Genomic DNA, 13,918 nt, shown 5'->3' with positions numbered 1-13,918 from the left:
CAAAGAAACCGTACCATTTCGACAGGAGCATTCGAGTACTTTCCAATCTAATTCATCCAACAAACAAGAACCGTTAATTCGAGCAAACAGTTAGACATCTTGGTCCACTTATTCCCATCGATATCGTCGGCCGGTTTCCGTTGGTGTCGCCAGGTGGCGTTCGAGGGTCATCAAAGACGTAATTGTCGCGTTCCGCGATGCCTGTCCGCGTTCTATAACCATACAAATCATCGCATTAATTGTTTGTGCAGGGCTCCTGCATTGGGGTCAACTCTTCTCGATTCGAATGATTTATTCCTCCGCTCTACATATGAAAAAGCCCGTGATACTCGCGGTCGAGGCGTCGATAACAATTGAAATCGAAACAATCGCCGTGTACAATCGCGAACGCGTCGGTGATAGTCGTGTGATCGATAATAATGTTCGCTAGTGATACGGATACGCGAGCCGAGACGTTGATAGTGTTCAAAACGAAAATTTAATACGAGCCCGCCCCCCCTTTACTAAACCAACCCCCCACCCCGCCCCTCTCACGCACCCCCTCCAGAGCGGTAAGCATTGCGTCCAGCGAAAAAGTAACGCATAATGTAAATAAAGAGCTTACGTGGGACGAGAGCAGCGCGTCGCGACACGCTAGGTAGAAAATTTTCGTTTTTTTTTCCGGAGACCTAACGAAAATCCGAAAGAAACGCGACGAAAGGCGAGAAAAAAAAAAATTTGTCGCGTGTCCCGTTCGATCTTTTCCAACGATTTCTCCCCAGCCTCGGAACGGCCGTTGCTCGGTCCCGTATTGCGATTTCCTCGGTTTCCTCCCTGAAGCGAACCGTGACACTGTGTTTTGTTTTCGTGGTCGCGATCGATGCGACGATGTCTCAAACAGTCTCCAACGTTTCCCTTGTGTCTCCTGATCTGAGAGGGTCTTGGTGTTATTCTCTTTGTTTTCTCTCTTTTGCAGGTGTTCAGGTTGTTTGGTAGAGCGCGAGACGACGAGGTTCAAGACTTACTCAGGTTATCGCCAGAGGGGAACAGGAGCACCGTAGGAAAGCGAGACAAGAGGCGAACCGTACGATGGCATCGTCCATGGTGGCTGTTCCTTCGGGGACAGCGTCGGTCCCAGCTGGAACTGGTATCGCTCAGAGCGAAGAGGTGGAGAACGGAGATGTCTTCGGAGAACGAAACATTAACCCTGTTAGCAGCTGCAACGAAAGCTCCAATACCGGAGACGCCCTCGAGGAGATTAACTGTGGTAACAGCGAGACCGGTGACCAAGAATGCGCCATCTGCGTGGGCAAGCTGTGCTCGCCGCGGGTACTTTCCTGTCTTCACGTGTTCTGCGAGGCCTGCCTCGACAAGCTCTTAATGGACGAGGCTGGCGATCCCAAGGTCAGCTCTGTACTGGTCTGTCCCCTCTGCGAACAAGAAACTTCCATTAGTTCTAAGGGTGCCGCGTCGCTCACGTGCGATTACGTTCTGACTAATATACTCGACATGTCCGCGATCGAGAGCATGGCTGTACTCTGTACCTCGTGTAAAGCCAAAGAGAGCGCGGTCGCACGCTGTTCGGACTGTGCCAACTTCTTGTGCCCCAGCTGCAACTGCGCGCACCAATTCATGCGCTGCTTCGAGAGCCACAAGGTGGTGGCCTTCGAGGACATTAAGAAATCCAACGAAGCTATACCGATACACAAACCTATTTTTTGCGAGTGTCATCCTGCTGAGAACATGAAGTTCTACTGCTACACGTGCCAGGTAATTGGAAAAATTATATCATTGACCCTCTAACGGCTGGTACCGAACATCGTAATTTCAACGATATTGGTATTACTTAATCTTTATCTTATCTGTTAGAGTCGTTTTTTGATTAATATTTATACTACATGGAAACTCGATAGATAAAGCTTTGGTTGTTTTAAAATATAACCTATCGATTGACTACCAGTCGGTAAAGTGTTACAAATTTGAAAACGCACAATCCAGTACTACAATACGAAGAACTGTAATCTTGTAATATCTGGGACCATACAAAGTATGGATTATAAAACTCCGAATTAAATACGTTTAATTATCCAAGGATTATTTACTCCCAATATTGATCATTACGAACCATGCTTTAGGAACCCATATGCAACGAGTGTCTGCTGGTCGAACACAAAGCTCCGGACCACCAGTACGAACGATTGGTAGATGCAGAGCCACGTCAGAAGGAAGAATTGATAAAACTAGTGAACGAAAGCAAAGCAAGAATCGCGGACTGCGACCAGGTGTCTGCCCAATTGGAGAATGCTCTTAGCGAATTGCAAGCGCAGCACGATCAAGCCAAGGATCTGATCATAGAGACGTTTCAAAGTTACAAAGCTGTCTTGGAAAAGTGTCGCGATAGCGCTTTGGTGGAGCTTGAGAAATTGCATTCGGACAGAGAACTGGAAATAATGGATACGTTTCATAGGTTGGTAGAATTATTCGATGAGTGAAATGTTTTCGACAGACTTGAATGAATCGTAACCATTTGTTGCGCAGTGTTGAGAAAACTGTGGAGAAGATAGAGGATGCTTGTCGTTTCACTTCGAGGCTCTTGGAGCACGGCGACGCTGTGGAGATTCTAGCGCTTCGTCGCATCGTAGGAACGCAATTAATGAATTTAATTAAAAACACACCGAAGCCAAATGTTTCTTTTTCCATTGAATTTCAGACCGACTATAATCAGTTTGAGAAAACTGTAAAGGTAGGCACGGTATATTCTCCAAACTACGTGTACATAATTCGAGTCCTCAGCTTGCACTATCGACTCGTTCCTCAATTTTTTACAAACAATCTTAACTTTGAAAAGTAATTGAATCACGTAGAACCACACGATTGCATAAAAAAGCTACTTAACGTGTAAATGTGTAACCTGAGGACTCGCTGGATTCGAGAAAGACTCGAATCGTCAGGAAAATTAATACGATCGATGATGCACAGGAAGTATTTGGGAAATTTCACACCGAAAGCACGCCGGCGACAAAACCTGCTCCTGAAACGATCTCGACCGTACCAGGAGTCTCCACGAACCAGCAAATTGTTCATACCTCGATGGGCTGTCCACGTTCCATTAGCACAAGGTCTCCCATATCTCTTCCTGCGTCGATGCAATCCTCTTTCGAAGGTGAACCTTCCTTCGTTATACCCCCAACGTCCAGTCCCCAGACCATCCAACCACCCCCACCGCCTGTATCCCTTCCTCCAGGTTCTATCCATGGTCTCACCAGCATCCAAGAGTACAATCTTCAACAACTAGCTAGTTTAGCGGAGAAGGTTGAGATGGTTGGAAACACAAACGTGGTTGGGCCTAGCTCAAATCCAAGCCCGACCTCCCCTTTCACTCTGGCAGACTTGTTCGCTGGTGATCTTAACTCCACCAACCATGCGATCAATAATCTGCAGGCCCTTGCAAAGTTGGGGAACACGCTTGGCAATCAAGGTGAGAGATATCTCTTTCGCTGTTAATATTGTACAAAGTAAGATCAAAGCTTACGGTCCCTTGTGTTTGCAGATCTTGGAAACACAACGATCAATGGTGGCAGCGGTTTAGTACTGGGCAGAGGTCCCTCCCCAGCTATCGTGGACACCCCAAGTTTAAGTCTAGCTGCCAACAGTCTTTTGAACGGAGGCTTTCAGTCGTTATCCTCTTCTACTTCGCCCATACTTTCGCAGAGTGCCGGTGAGATACTCTTTAAAGATTCCAAGAATACGCTTAACCCTAGAATGTCCCGTTGGGGTCCTCTGGACCCCGGTCTCTTTTCTCGTGTCTACATCTCCCGTAAAGAGTGAGACGGGACTTTCTATCGGTGTCGCGGTCGATCCCCAGCCTCAATGTACTCGAGGAATCGAAATACCGATCTCGTAAAGTCTCTGTGTGGCCTCCACGTTTTATTTACTAAGTTCGTCCTTGTTCTTTTATTTTATTTATTTATTTATTTTTTTTTTTTTTTTTAACATTTTTGTTCAATATGTAGTAGTTTGTCTATCCCATCGAAATACGAAAGAAATAAACATTTGAAATTTCAAACGTGTTTTCTTCTTCACACTTTTCGGGCATGCATTCCGTTCGAACCGTCGCTGTTTGACGAAACCATAATCCTCGATTGAAAATTCGAATCTCTGTCTAGTAACGGTTCGATCATTGTCCGTCGTTTCGATTCCAATATTTCTGAAGGAGTAGTAACGATCGTAAACGATACGAAAGTATAAATAACGAGGGCTTTGTTGCGTGTTAAAGTTTGTAGAAATGTAATATGGTGTTTTTTGTACGAAGGAATTTTAACATCTTAATTTTAATGTTTTCGTTTGGAATTCATCTTCTAACATCAGTGTTCTTTGTAGATGAGTTAATTGTGGATTCCATGCATAACATGCCCGTGGTGGTGGGGAATAGTGTTGGCAACGTGACCGGGTCAGGATCTGGAAACTACGCTCATCCACGTTCGAACAATGCCAAATTAACGCCTATGCATATCAGATGCAAATTTGGCCAGTTGGGTCCCGCTGAAGGGCAATTCAGCTCGCCTCATGGATTCTGCTTAAGTGCTGAGGAAGACATTATCGTCGCCGACACGAATAATCACAGGATTCAGGTATAATTACATGTAAATAATTGAGACTCGATCTCTTTTTATTCAACGAACACTGTCCTTCGAGACACGAATGAAATAATTAATGCATCGGACTCTGTGCTGTACTACACATTGTATATTTGTTCTCTATTTGTTTTAGATATTCAATCATTTCTTCGATGCAATAAACATCCTCTCAAACATGAATAATATAATCAGTGTATCAACTCTAATTCGTTCCATTTGTTTCAGATATTCAATAAGACTGGTATTTACAAATTCGAATTTGGTGTTCCTGGGAAAGAAGAGGGCCAGCTGTGGTTCCCTAGGAAAGTGGCGATGATGAGGAACAGTGGGAAATTTGTTGTCTGTGACCGTGGGAACGAACGATCCAGGATGCAGATATTCACAAAGAACGGTCACTTCATCAAGAAAATAGCAATTCGTTACATCGATATCGTAGCTGGCCTAGCTGTCACTAGTGAGGGTCATATTTTGGCTGTTGATAGTGTATCGCCAACAGTGTTCGTGATCAGCGATACTGGAGATCTTCTGAGGTGGTTCGACTGCAGCGAATATATGAGAGAACCAAGTGATATTGCAATTAGTGGTGAGCGACCTTTAATGTTGTTTTACTCTATTTAAGCCTTCGCACTCTAAACCATATGCGCAAACAATAATATGTTTATAGAATAGCTTTAGAGTCATGTAATTTATTCTAATGATTCTTGACTGATATGAATCTTCAGTCATAGGTTATATTTCTTTAATATCTGGTAACATGTACAACTGTTGCTACTTTGTATGTCGAAAGGCCCTTTTAGGTTAAGGTTCAAGTTTTAGGTTAAGTTTCTTGCAAAGTATGTATCTACGTACACATCATCGTACAAATGTTCTTTAAGCATCGATTGTTCGCACATTCTCTTTATACCATATTATGGTTTGCCTTTCCATGCCATTGAATGGAAATATTCAAAGAAATTTAATAGACCTACGATGACCCCTCAAAGGGTACATCGATGTCCAAAGGATGATTTATATATAATCATTCTTGGATGTTTCTTAAAAGACAAAGTACGAGAACTTTCGGAAGCTAATAAAGATGCGACTCCTTACGTTGCAGGTAAAGAATATTTTGTCTGCGACTTCAAGGGACACTGTGTAGTGGTCTTCAACGAGGAAGGCAAGTTTTTGCGTCGCATTGGCTGTGACAATGTAACAAACTTCCCAAACGGGATTGATATTAGCGATGCAGGAGACATATTGATAGGAGATTCGCACGGCAATCGTTTTCACGTGGCTGTCTTTTCAAGAGCTGGTTCCTTGATATCAGAGTTCGAATGTCCATATGTCAAGGTATGCTTATCTTCTTGAAAAAATATGTTACAATGTATCGCAAGAGTGTATTATTTTTACTACAGTTATTCTCTAGCATACAATATTGCATTCGATGGTATAATTTTAATAAGAGGTAACACTTTCTTCTAAAACGGGAAATATAAAACAAAATATAATTTAATACCATCCTGTTTGATTTGGTCATGTTACTGGTTCTTTTACATTCCGTACTACTCTCTTTTTACCATCTACACCTTACGCACAATCAGGTTTCTCTAATTTTACTCCTTTTACTTTGCTAGCCAATTTCTTTGTAGAAACCACACATTATTCTCCATAGTTTCAGTCTTCTTTCTTTCTCAGGTCTCTCGATGTTGCGGCTTGAAGATTACCTCCGAGGGATATATCGTGACTTTGGCTAAAAATAACCACCACGTCCTCGTACTCAACACTCTTTACATATCATGAAGCGAGGAAGCAGACCAAGCAAGTATGCCACAGTAATCTCCTGTGAGTGGAAACGTCCTCGCGTGTGTACGCTCCGCTCTCGACAAAAAGACGAATCGACGATTAAATGCCCAGCGGCATCGAATTCATTTTGAGATTTGGGCCTACAGAAGCAATAGACAAACGAGTGCAGCGTGCAGCTTTGATAGTAAAAGCGAGACAAACGATACAAAACAAAACAAAAAAAAAAGTTATTTAAAAAATGAAAAAACTTTCTGTTTCTTTTCTTTTTTCTTTTCTTTTTAAAAAAGAAAAAGTCAAATGCGTCCCTGTTTTATGAAAGTAAACATCTAAACGATGAGATACGTTTAAAACGTACGTCTCCGACCAAAAAATGGAAAAATGATTAAGAAAGAAAAAAAAAAAGACGACGAAGAAGAAGAAACTATATAAATAGTGATTTAGCAAGTTGCATTTGGTAAACTGCCAAGAATATAAATTTAAAGCTGAAAAACAAGAAAAGAACTCAAGAAAACGGAGGAACCGGTTAAGTGGAACGTGTCGAGAAACTATGGAATTGGATCTCTTCGAGACAGTGGGGATTTCTTTTTTGGAGAGAGAAGCAGAGAAGAGAGAAGAGCGAAGGAACTTCTTGGGGGAAAAAAAAGAACACACACACACAGAACACAATAGCTTTCCGTCAAAAGCGGTGTCGCATCATCTTCGACTCGTCAGTATTTTAGGTATGTTTACAAATCAAATTATTCTAGTCTTCAATGAGCACTGTTTACACGCTGGTTTTCGGATCCGTGCTCTCGAAGCGACGTACTCGTGTATTTTTGTCCTGTCGCAACGTCAGGAATCGAGCAAATGGGCGTGAAGAAAGAACGATAAAACGATATATATATATATACACACACAAAACACACCGGTTCTTTCACCTGCGAACGGTTCACGTCGAGACCTATTCCGTAGACGAGTTTCTAAGGTTTCGTTCAAAGTGAGACCGTTAGGTAGGGTGTTTTTTGGTCGAGGAACCGAGTGTGCACGATTTAACGAAAAGGAGAGGATTTAAAATAAAAAATAATAATAATAAATAAATAAGAAGGCAGCGGATTTCTGTGCTTAAGTGCATGAACAAGGAATAATGCATGCTACGACAAACACGGTAGTACTTCCTGCTCTTATATCATATCATATCTCTAAACGAAAAGAAACAACAACAACAACAACAACAACAACAATAAAAAAAAAAGAAGAAGAAAAAGGTAATAAGAAAGAAAACGATACCAAGCTATGTTCCTGGTGAATTTAAAGTAATTTATTCCGTGAGGGGAGGGGAGGGGAAAGAGATGAAGATGAATTATAAGAGGAAGAGGAATTATATTGCGGCGAACGTTAATTTGGTCGGGTATATAGATTACGATAACGTTGAATAATCAAACATTTAATTGTAACGCAACGTGTGTAATCACCTGGGGTGGGCAATGGTCGCAAGCATGACTCTCGTCTAGGCCACCGATTATGGATCCCGTTTGTCCGTTGTTTAAAAAGAAAAAACAAAAAAAAAACAGCAACAACAAAAATAATTAACGATAGGACGAGACACGTAATGGTTACAATATTTACTCAGGATGCTTTATTATGGTCCACCATATAAATATATACATTCATACACGCACGCATATACATGTGTACATACACGTTGCATACATACCATACGTGTACATATGTGAATCTCTTCACATTATATATATATACAACATACACACATATATGTGTATATATAATATGTGTTTATGTGTATACATATATCATATATTTATATAATTTTAATAATATTATATAATTATATATAGTTATACTATAATATATCATATTATATATATATGTATGTATGTATGTATATATATAAAATATTATATAATAATTATATAAATATATAGTGTGTGTGTGTATATATATATGTTTATGTATGGCAGATACGTACATATATGTATGTGGGTGTGTGAATAATCGGTTCGTGGTGCTAGCGACTAACAATATATCCATACCATGTAAATTGTATTTGTTATATACATATGAAAAAAAAAAAAGAGAGAGAGAGAGAAAAGTTACAGAATCGTTCCCTAAATTTTGCGACGCTCTCGCGGGAACGATCCTGTAATCGCATTATACAAGGTTCGTAAAGAAAAAATTATATACCACCGATTTACCATAGGAACAATACTTTATCTATGTATAAACGAAAAGTGGTGAAATGAACAAAACAAAACAAAAAAAAAATGGACGACGAAGGAGAAAAGAAAACAAGAAAAAAAGTAACGTACAGTTTGCTAAACGACTTCTATTTATGTATATACGATATCGATACACGATCCACGAATGGGAGAAATATGAAAAAAAAATTCCACGTAAAATGAACACAATACATATATAGAAGATACACATATTTTTTAGGGTTGTTTACATGATCAGCCTTAAGATTTGATTAAAACTAAACAAAAAAAAGAAAAATGATATGCAATGTGTATACAACATATATACATATATGTATGTATATATATGTATATATATGTATATGTATATATATATATATATATATATATACGGATATATTGGGCAGATTGCTATATATATATACTGTGTTAACATTACCTACAATAACAATTGAATGTGAATAACTATCTTGCCATACCAAATGTTAGAAAGCACATCCATATATATATTTCTACTTGGATAGCTTCGACAGATTTGTTTTTCGCATATTGGAGAAATTTGATTGTACGGTGTCTGTGGATTTTCCCATGGTACAGGTGAAGAAAAAGGGAACGGATGATTAGATGGGGACGGGGGAAGAAATTAGGAGCAAGAGTTGACTAAACGCAGATGATTTTTTGGTATTCGGGGGCTACTCAGAAGTTTGCGCATAACATTTGTAGAAAATTGCACGAAGCCTACGTACGTACACCTAAGCTAATCAGTCGTAATCATCTTTTATTATTAGAAGTTTTAATTTTATATATATTAAAAAGAATAAACATGGGGGGGGAGGGTGGAAAAGTAAAAATGAAAAGGAGTAATTCTGAAGTATTTAATAGTCATGGTTAGCAGAGTTATATAAATAATGCCTGTGATAATAGTATCGTCAGGATAAGTTGTGTCCTTACAGAGTCTCTGATGTTGTTGCTAGGTAAATATAATTAGAGGTACCTATGAGATGCTGTTAGCGACGCCTTGTGGAAGGTGTATTTATGTTTCATGCACAATAACACCTGGACGCAAAGCCATCTATTGGTCTCTAATGGTACGTTGAATATAAGAAAGAAAGAAAGAAAAAAAAAGTAAATAAGATATTGACAAAAAATTGAAAAGTAAAAGAGAATATGTTGCAAACAATTTTGCCAGTCGTATTTAGAAGTAATTAAAAGAAGAAGACGAAGAAGAAAAAAAACAGGAAAAATTACCAAAAAAAAAGAACAGATAAATAAGTAAAAACTAAACTCATAGTGTAACGAATGGATGACCATTAATGAGAGGGTCTTTTACCTCACAAAATTATTATATTACGCTCACCTTATATATACTTGAATATTTTAGTATAGATTTACTCTATTTACATATTTTTATCTGTGGAAGACTACTTGGCTAATTTAGGCCACTGTTGAAATTCACCCCTTATTTGCCTTGATGTTTAAATTACAATAATAATATTAAAGAAGAATAAAAAAAAAAAAGAAGAAGAAGAAAGAAATGAAATGAAATGGAAACGAGAATTACTTGTTACGTAAATGGTAATTGTGATAGATTTTTTGATGATTTTTACAATCTCAAAAGTCTTATTATCCTAATATGTATAGAATTATAATAGTCACTCTCTACATAACTACATAAATGAAAAGGTAAAAAAAAAAAAGAACTCTGCTTACATTGTTGAAACTAATTATTAAACGACAAAGAAAGATAATGGATATATCACCCTTAAACCATAAGCGATTTACCAGACAAGAATAATATATATATATATATACATACATATATATGTATACATGATAATATATATATATTTACTGTCAGTCTATCGTATAACGTATTTCAGGATATGTTCTACGTATTACTTTTAAACTAATAACAATGTTTTTATCGCTGAAACACAGTTTCCAAGGCCTTTTTTAGGTGCCACCTAAGAACTTTCTTCGACACGATTTCAGTTTTTCTGATCGTTCTTTGTGTTCATTTACGATGACGTGCTCTATCTGTGTGTGTGCAGCCTCTTCAAAGGGAAAAAAAGACCAAAAAAAGAGAGAGAGAGAAAAAAAATAGGATTCAACGTATGCAATCGTCCATTGTTTTCGCGATTCGAATCCTAGATCCGTAAATGACCGTGGCGAGCAACAGCTTGTTCAATCTAATCGGAAATTGTTAATATACCGGGTGTTTAATTTTTTAAGGATTTTTAAAGATGTGTTTGTCGTCGCTAGCTACGCTCCTGGCCTGTTTGACTTAGAAAGAAAAGAAGAAAGAGAAAGATAGAAAGCTCAGTTTTATTTACTCTCGTGAGTATTCGTACTCTCTATCGAAGAAATTCTAAATTAAACGACGATTAAAGCAATATAAATGTTTCTTTGTAAATATTCCCACGAATAAGCTTTACATGTGTGTGTATTTATGACGAATAGTTTATTTGGAAACGTCAAGTGTTTCGTTTAATTCAGATTTCCTTGATGAGACAGATGGTGTGCTTATAATCAATCGGTGGATTTTCAGTTTCGATTTTCTCTAGAAAATTTCAAAATTATCGATTCATAGTTTCCAAGAACCTCCGTGACCTTCACCGAAAGGCCCCGAGGTCGCTCGAGCCTCCCCTGCTCACTAAACCATCATGGCGTCCTACTGCGCGCGCAGCTCGTCAAAGGCCTCCCCACTCCCGCGCCTAGCGCACCGAGTGCCCCGCTCCTAAATTTCTCGAATAATCGCGATTATTCTAAACAAGTTATTCTAAATAATTAGAAAGCACTGCCCAACTCCGCCGCGAATAAGTCGTTGCGTCCGCCACGGTCGTGTAATCGAAATGCACGAGCGAGAAAAAGCGTCGTCGTCCGTAAACGGCGCCGAGGAAACAGAAAAACTGCGTTGTTTTTTTCGCCCGGTCGGCAAACGAAAACAACAGACGCGGATATCGTGATCGAAAAAATTCCGAAAGACGAACCCAGACAAAAATCTCACAGAATGTTCCTGATTTCGATGATCGCATCACCGTTAGATGATAACGATGAAATAAGATTGAGACTCGCGTGTTTTTTTGCGGATACGAACGGGGGCATCTACGCATTACGATTATATATATATATATATAACAACAACAACAACAACAAAAATATATGATATACACATAGGACACGTACACACGTATTAACGATAGGATTTAAAATGATAAAAAAAAATAAAAGAATATAAGGAATACAAAAACACACAAAACATTAACTGAATTCTAGCCTACGGTTAATCATAGTCTTCCTAGAGTCCTGGATATAAAAGAAAAAAAAATAATAATAATAGAACTACGAACGAAATAAAAAAAAAAAGTACGTCTCTTTCCGATTACTCGTTCGTTTTTTTCTTTTAATATCTATTACTAATATATCTAGAAGGAGCGTAATAAAATGAAAGTTTAACCCCGGACGGTGGCGTTGAAAAAAAAAAAAAAAATAAATAAATCGGCGATCGCAGCCGATTCGCCGAGAATCTTTTATCGAGCATGACTTTTGCGCGTTAGAAAAAAATTCACCTAAACTATAAACGAGAAAAGAAAGAAAGAAAGGAAGGAAGGGTTCGAAGAGAAACCATAAATTTTTACGAGTTCGTAGAGATATTACATAGGGTGTTTAAATGGGAATAGGTTAAAAATCTCGCGAGGAGAGGTGTCGAACAAATTTGTTCGCAAGAGTTATTTGGTTCGAATGGGACACATTGTATATAGATGACAGTTTCGATCGAGTAGCTTTTGTAGAAACATTTTTTTTCGATAGCTTTATAACTGTACGAGATGTTTCGTTCCGATTTAACACTCCGTAGATAGAGTAAGGGAGACGGAGATAAGAATGAAGAGGTTAGTCTGTCTTTGTCTACCGGAGCACGAGTCCGCGCGCGTTTTGAATATCTTAACGTTAACTCTCGAATTGACGTTATGTTCGCTCGATACATTATTTTCTCGTAATATTTTATTAATATTTTATGAATATTTTATCGTCACGAGCGTTGTAGAATATATATAAATTGTCTTGATACGTGATACATGACAGTTTTACAAATCCAAGAGAATCCAAGAGAATCGCGATGCGCATGCGCTGGTAGACAGAGATCGTGTTACTCCCCTTCTCTTTCCAACAGTGAGAGAGAGACAGTTTCACTGCGCGGTCCTCCGTCTCCCCTGTTGCGTCTACGGTAAATATCTCTCCGTGCTCGAGCGCGTTTCCTTGTCTCTGTTTCTCCTCTTCCGAATCGAACGGCATTTTCTTCATTCCCCGTATACCGGATTTGTGTGTTGTTCGGTGCGTCGAGCGTCGTTTGTATTCCGTTTTTCTTTGGGTGTGTATTTTTTCCCAATTTTACTATTTTCGCGAAGACGCTCGTCACGTATTATTTTACAGCGTCTTTGTTTCTTTTTTTTTTTCTCTGTTCCCCCCAAATCACCGTGTGACTTTGATATTTTTTACTTTCTTTTTACCCCCTCCCCTTTCCCACGAATTTTACCGTTCATTTATTATTATTAATATTACTACTATTATTACGATTTATATTATTAATATTATTCTCTTTTTTTTTTTTTTACTCGAGTTCCTTTTCGCGTGTTCGTTACGTTTTTCTCGATTTTTCTTTTTATTTTAGGGGGCAGGGGGGAATACTCAACAGAGTAAGGAGGTTCGTAAGGAGGTGTTTTTTTTTTTTTCATTTTTCCCTCTCGTTGCCTCTCGACTCCCCCCCCCTCCTCCTCCTCCCCCCTCCCCAATCTTCGAATTTTATTATTTTTTTGTTTTTTTTGTTTTTTCGTCGATCGACTCCAACCCCCCACGATTTTTAAGAGTTATCAGCCATTTTCGTTCCCAATAATCGTAGATACCCCTTAATGTACGTTAATTTAGAGATAAGACTCGGCATTATTAGTTCGTTTTAATCTAGTTGGAAAAGACAGAGCATGGGCAGATCTCAAGACAATATTATTCCCGTTGAAGCCTGATCGTTCGAAAATTCAACAAGTCTCCCTCTTCTTCCCAGCCCCCCCACCCCCACCCCCCACCCGGTTCGACCTTCGCGACGCGTTTACGTCGAGAACGACCCCGTCGCGTTTCCAACGATCCTCGTTACGGGTCACGTGATCGGGTCACGTGTTCGGGTCACGTGTTCGGGTCACGTGGTTCCCGATCGAGAGGTGAACGAGCGATTCGCGTTGTTCGTTGGCTTCCACGGGACGAGGAAACCGACGAATCCTCGTCGAGCTTATTATTATTATTATTATTATTATTATTATTATTATTATTATTATT

At 39.1% G+C, this 13,918-nt stretch overlaps 1 protein-coding gene across 2 annotated transcripts; it reads left to right on the top strand.

Moving 5' to 3' along the window:
- Nucleotides 1-199: 199 nt before the first annotated feature.
- Nucleotides 200-8,807, top strand: LOC128882042 (brain tumor protein-like). Of its 2 annotated transcripts, none has more exons than XM_054133601.1 (10): nucleotides 200-551; nucleotides 956-1,749; nucleotides 2,115-2,446; nucleotides 2,518-2,722; nucleotides 2,959-3,457; nucleotides 3,530-3,697; nucleotides 4,360-4,610; nucleotides 4,842-5,199; nucleotides 5,713-5,945; nucleotides 6,291-8,807. In XM_054133601.1, the coding sequence occupies exons 2-10, from the start codon at nucleotides 1,069-1,071 to the stop codon at nucleotides 6,393-6,395; spliced, it is 2,832 nt and encodes a 943-aa protein (XP_053989576.1). In that variant the 5' UTR covers nucleotides 200-551; nucleotides 956-1,068; the 3' UTR covers nucleotides 6,396-8,807. The 2 variants fall into 2 exon arrangements, with proteins under 2 accessions (XP_053989576.1, XP_053989577.1); XM_054133602.1 differs by having other exon boundaries at nucleotides 551-637.
- Nucleotides 8,808-13,918: the final 5,111 nt, after the last annotated feature.

The sequence above is a fragment of the Hylaeus volcanicus genome, chromosome 9 (genome assembly GCF_026283585.1).
Source record: "Hylaeus volcanicus isolate JK05 chromosome 9, UHH_iyHylVolc1.0_haploid, whole genome shotgun sequence".
Taxonomy (NCBI): Eukaryota; Metazoa; Arthropoda; class Insecta; order Hymenoptera; family Colletidae; genus Hylaeus; species Hylaeus volcanicus.
Note: the sequence above shows the minus strand (reverse complement) of the source record. Positions and strands in the feature narration are given on the sequence as shown.

Bases quoted from the DNA above. Each gene is read 5' to 3' on its own strand.
- LOC128882042 (XM_054133601.1), top strand. From the start codon at position 1,069: ATGGCATCGTCCATGGTGGCTGTTCCTTCGGGGACAGCGTCGGTCCCA. The intron at 1,750-2,114 runs GTAATTGGAAAA...ACCATGCTTTAG, and splicing joins TCTACTGCTACACGTGCCAG to GAACCCATATGCAACGAGTG. The intron at 2,723-2,958 runs GTAGGCACGGTA...GATGATGCACAG, and splicing joins AGTTTGAGAAAACTGTAAAG to GAAGTATTTGGGAAATTTCA.